This window comes from Pyrgilauda ruficollis, unplaced genomic scaffold, assembly GCF_017590135.1.
Source record: "Pyrgilauda ruficollis isolate IOZ18807 unplaced genomic scaffold, ASM1759013v1 scaffold25, whole genome shotgun sequence".
Classification (NCBI taxonomy): domain Eukaryota; kingdom Metazoa; phylum Chordata; class Aves; order Passeriformes; family Passeridae; genus Pyrgilauda; species Pyrgilauda ruficollis.
The window spans coordinates 5491561-5497560 of NW_024523822.1; the positions used below are offsets into that span (position 1 = coordinate 5491561).

General features: G+C 37.7%; 1 protein-coding gene across 1 annotated transcript in view; it reads left to right on the forward strand.

Moving 5' to 3' along the window:
* ANKRD55 (ankyrin repeat domain 55) overlaps positions 1-3279 on the forward strand; it is a 46121-nt gene extending 42842 nt beyond the window's left edge. The window contains exon 11 of the mRNA XM_041470792.1: positions 2664-3279. Coding sequence (XP_041326726.1) covers positions 2664-2917 — 254 coding nt within the window. The 3' untranslated portion in view covers positions 2918-3279. The remainder of the gene's footprint in view (positions 1-2663) is intronic.
* The last annotated feature ends 2721 nt before the right edge of the window (positions 3280-6000 follow it).

Sequence of the window (6000 nt, forward strand, 5' to 3'; positions counted from 1 at the left end):
TAACAACAAATTTAAAAAACAAACTTAAAATCTGTTTCTACAGGTCATTTAACAATATTTTCTGGAGATCTGTGGTTGTTTTTTGCTGTAATTCATCATTATTTGACATGTCTTCTTTCCCAAGTTAAAAGCAAAGCATTCCACATAGCACCCACATCACTGCAGAGGGCCACTGTGGTCTGCTGCTTGCAAAGGAGAGTCCATTCTTTTGCTGCACTCCATACTCCTTGGGCAATGCCTTTCTGACAGCCTTATTTTTGCCTCTGCAGTTTGTAGTAGCAGCCACTCCAGAGTCTTTACTGAGAGGAAAAGGCTTCCTGAACCAGTAGCTCCTGCTGTTCAGGTCTTTGGTGACCGACTCTGCCCTCTGTGTGTGAATCAATAATGGTTTTTTTGCTGTATGTAGCTCCTGGGGCCTTAAGGGCTCTGCCTCCCACAAATCCCAGCTCTGGGTGCAGGCTCATGTGTTTCAATACATGTACTAACACTAGTCATTATATGCATTGTTTCAGAGCCATCCATGTACCAGGCCTGAAATCCTAAATTGAATATTCTAAACTGAGCACAGTATGTGGGACAATGTGGAAAGCACTGATGTTTGGATTCTTTGAATGAGCATGAGTTTGTGATGGCTGCTCTGTCATGGGCGCGAAGTCAAGCTACAGTGGTTTTGGCATACTTAAGTATGCCATCATTTAAAGCTTTTAATGATGTACTTAAAGTACATAAAGCTTTATGGATATTTTTCACACAAATGTGGACTTCGAATATATTAACATATGACTGTGTTCCAGAGAGAGGCACAAGTGAGCCTCTTAACACTTGCTGAATGCACACCAAAATTTCAGTGAACTCAAAGCATTCTACCATGTGCTAGAAAACAAATGGGCTATTTATTGTATATAGCCCTCCCAGATTCACCAAATTCAACTAAATCAAAGTATTAATGGTTTGGGTTTTTTTTCGTGGAAAGGAGAAGTGATTTACTGAATTTCTGAACATGAATGAATCTTAAATATGACCCTTGAATTACAGTACACTGCCAGAGGCCAGGCAGTTGTAGTAAACACTGTCTGCTCCGGTAATCACAACTTAAATAGTAATTGAAATTAGCTTAAAAAGAAAAGAATCTATCAAGTTTCTAAATCCTCTCTATAAAGATCCTGCTTTGCCCTAAATCCATACCTGGTAAGCTTTCAAAAAGTACTGCTCCTGAAAAATAATCAATTATTAAATCAGTATAAGGTGTATGCTACAAGGAATTATGACAAGAACTTTAGCCTCTTTTGCACCATTTGTATAGTTAAAAGATAGATAGATAGATAGATAGATAGATATAGATAGATGTAGAGATAGATGATATAGATAGATATAGATATATATAGATAGATATAGTTAGATATAGATATAGATGTAGATATAGATATAGATGTATAGGTAGACGAATATAGGCAGTGAGGGCCCACTGCAGACACTAGAGAAGTAGAGAGGTAACGTTTGTTTTCAATGGAGCAAATTAAATTAAGCACAAAATTTCCAGCTAGAACACTTCAGAGGAAAGTGTTAATAGCCGCTCAGATAATTCATCACAAATATGCAGATGGAAGAAAATCACAAATGCAATGAGAACACAATCAAGGAAAAACGAATGTTAAAAATTGCAAGAAGATTCTGTAGCCAAAATAGAGATGATATAACTCCAGAAAGAACTCTTCACATGCTTAAAATATAAGAAACAAAACTGTTTGTATACAAAGAGCTTGTGAATAGAATAGAGATAAAATGAAAAGAAGCTAATGCAATTCACAATAAATTGACAGCACAGAAAAGTAGGTCTACAATTATGGTTTTGAATTCTCCTTTTCAAAAATCAGAAAATCAGTGAGTTGTCTGAATGAAGGAGCCTGCTGATTTCAGTTTAAAGAAAATACAGAACTATATAGCTTTGAAGCACAAACAATGTTACACTGATGACTATGAGCTGGAAATAAAGGATGATCTAAATCCACAGTTTCTTACAAGACAACAACAGAGATACATAATGGGTGTGCCTCTCAAGTGTTTTGGTGTGTCTTGGTGTGCTGCTGGGTAATGGGCTAGTTTTGTGGCCTGTGAAGAGCAGAGCACATGTGGACCTGCATTTATGATTGACTGTGCCTAGAGAAACCCAGACACAACATTCCACATTCTTCCTTTTCATCTTCCTTAGATTTTGATCATCAATTACCTTCAGCGATAGAGCATTTTTGTTAGAAATAATATATTCCCATCAAGCACTTCTGTAACAGTCAGCCTGTGATTTCTGATAAAAAATACATTGTGAAAATTTCTCAAACAGACCAAGTCTCCTCCACACAAATGATGGGTTCTCTGCTTATCAAAAGTAAATCTTTGAACTTTTCAAGACTTACTGATCACTAAATCAAAAGTAAATCACTTAACACTGGAGTTGTTTCCTTCAGATGAAGATAACCCTTTCCAGGCTTATCTTCATCTGAATACAAAAATACAATATTTTATTAGTATTTTGATCACATTTTTCAAGTACAGGCTTGAGTACACGCAGTAAGAGACTACAGTTCAAAGGAAGTTGCAAAAACATTTGTAAAAATGCCATGTTTTTCACTTTCTGTGCACTTTCTTTTTTTTCCTATTTCCTCTAGTTCAGCTGCCATCCCAGGATGCTAAGAAGTTTAAGTCCCTACGGACTGGTGCAGTTATTCTCCCACCAGCTCCAGTCTCCAGATCTCTGAAAACAGGACATTCTCAGAGTCAAATCCTCTATTCTCTTTTGCCTGGTCTATCTGGAGAGCATCTAAAACCAAGCTGCATCCTGCCTGCTATCCCAAACCAGAAGAAATCTAATCCTGAAGAGGATCTTGAAAAACCACTCACCAAATCAGATGCTGAAAATTAATTCATTACAGTGGCCTAAATTAGTTGAAATATGTCCAAGTGGTTGTTAAAAGACAACTTTACAGCTAAATCTCATTAATGTGTACTAATGATACTGTTGTGATCTAGAGCATAGCAAAAACCAAGATAAGATAGCACATAACAAAAGCTGCACTGTGTGTGTATATATATGCATTTGCATTATAGTTTTCATGTATGATGAAACTACTTAATCAGCATTTAATGTGCAGTAAATTTATTTTGTGAATGGAACCCTCATAACATGATTTTGTTACACCAATGTGCTGTTAAGACTTTCATAGACAAAAGGAACAAAGAGTAAGGTTTTCTGCATGATTTAAAAGTTGGAACTAGGGAAACAAAACAAATTGACACGGCTTCTCTGTAATTTGTAAATGCAAAGGTGCTGATTCTGATGCTGTGTGCTGTAAAAAGAATCTTTTTAAGATTGAGAAAATAAACTCAAAAGGTAGCTTCAGCAACTGAAGTCTTTTTTCTCTTTGTTTTTCACACATTTTTTTAAATTGTATGTTCATGGGTTTTGTGAATTCAACAAGTTTAAAAAGTACAATGAAATAATTCCTGTGGAACAGGCACAACTTTAGTATTCACTGTTGAAAACTGTTCATTTCACAGACAGATTTATGTCTTATTTAATTCCTCATACTCCTCAATGACAAAAATGCAATTGGTACTGTTATCTTAATAAAATAAGGATTGCACAGTCCTGAGTTTTTAGGCATTGTTTCACTTTGATCACTGAACTGGGGGAAATTTAACTAGACTACTGTTCAGTCACCTTTATGAGTGGTATAAGCCTTCAACTAAACATTGCACAAGACTGTCCTTTCCTAGAGGCTAACAAAGACATCAGCGTTTGCTTGCTTCAGTGTTCTTATGTAAATCTTGCTGCAATTGCTTTAGAGGTTTCTCCACTTCTGATTATAGAGGGGCTGTGGGCTGGGGGAGGTTGTCCTCTTTTGTCACACTTCTGTATCACCACTTCTAGTAAGTCGGTCCAAAATTAGCTTTACATCAACAGCTCATTCAACAAGGACATGGCACTTCTGCTTATCTCTAGATAAATGTCTTATTAGCTGTACAAACATTTATTTTGCTGTGTCACAGTAAAAGACAAACGTGACATGAAGAAGAAGATAATCATGTTCCAGTAGCTGCAGTTTCCAATTTCCTTGCGCTAACGACTGTAAATAGGATGGCTGGTGGCTGTCACAGACAGTCCCAGAAAGAAAAAAGCAGAGCACAACAACAGCTGCTCTGATGCAACACAGGGAGAGGGAACTTTTGCACGCAAATAAAATAATGCTTTATTTTTAAACATCTCACCCAAATGTCATGGTATAAACTCAAATTCAACAAGTGATGTAAACATCTAGCTTCTTGATGAAAAACATAAGACTAAAATGCTCATGTGCTTGAACCTTCCAGACAACCTGCTCCCTGAGGCTAAATGCAAAAAACACTGCATGACAGATGCATGCACTTTTAAAGGAAAAATCAGTTCTGGCATGCTCTGTCTTTGCACCTGAGCAGTCCTGTTCAGGCCAACCTCGCTGAAAAGTCCAGAATTTCTCCTGCAGTATAGCAGATTGGTATTTGCTCCACAAGGTCACTGGCTGAGCTGCTCTCTCTGCTCTACAGAGCCCCTGAGATTCTTTGCTTGAAACTCTACCTTTGCAAGTCCCAAAATCTCTGTCCTGACTTATACCATTTTGTACCTGTGTGGCCTCATACAATAGACAAGTGGTTCATAAGTTATTTCCTAGAAACAATAAAACTTCAGCGCAGACTTTATGCCACTACCATTTGGTAAAAAGAAAATTATTTTGGTTTGCACAGATTGCACAGAAGAGAAGGGAAATCTAATTCCTACAGCTCTGGCCGTAACAAGAATGAGGTTTGTCTTCACAGAATGAAAGCCTAAAGTAACCATTCTGGCAGAGATTAATTATCTTTAGTTCAACAAACTGCTTGGGAATGGGTACAGCATGTGGAAGTGAGGGAAGACCAAATGGCACAGCAAGGAAAGCCTAGTGATGTCAAACATCTGTAACTCCTTTGCCACATTAGCCCTTTTCAGTGGGTATGGAAGCCATGCCTTTAGCTGTCTACTGGGATGCCTCAAACGAGGCTGGTCACATGATGCAACTCCAGATTTTCCTGAATAGAAGGGGATCCTCACTGCTACTGCTGGATTTTAGAGAGGAGGTGGATCTCTCTCATTTCTTGCATTACCCTGCAGGTCCAGGAGTCCTGGGCTGCCTAATGGCAACCGTGAAAGCTGTGATGGCACTCATTTGTTTGCCAGCTGCTGTTCTATGCTGGAGAGGAAGATAGAGCAGTCTGTGTTGGCTTCCCATAGAAGCTTGAACAAATTTAAAATGTTTCCGGTATTACAGCAAGAAAGAAAGGGAGAGAAATTCCCCCATGCCTTAGGTTAGACACTTCCATTCCCAGAAAAGAAGCAATCAGATTTCTGGTTTTCCTGTTGAGCAGTGTTTTGTTAAGGCAGCATGGGTGAACAAAGATGAATAATGAACAATTTCTGATCAAAGATAACACTGTCTTTAAAATTAAATTCCTTTTAAAAATGTAGAATTTCAGGCGCAGTCACTTGTTGCCATGCATGTTACAACTGTCTACACAATATACTTGCATGACAGAAGGCTAGGTGAATTTTTCCTATCATTTACCCTTTTTTTCTTCATCTTCTACTTGGAATTAATGTTTTTTTCCAGGGGTCTGCCACCCAAGAAAGGCTTTTTCAGAACAGGAATGCAAATCCAACTGCCTGTTCAAAGGTAAGCATAGAATACAGTTCTTACCTGAACAGTCTTAGGAGCTGGTAATCTGAGTTAAATTCCAGGGCACTTTTCTAATGTGTTTTTTTCTGTAGACTGCCAATAAGGAAGGAGTTTGTGATTTACCAAATATAGATCTTTCAAAAATTAATGCTCATAGAAAGCATTAAAAATTATTCTCAGAAACGTTCCCACCAGAAAGTATTCTTATCTTTTGAATTTGGTTGCCAATTCTACAGTAAAGGAACATGACAAATTAAGA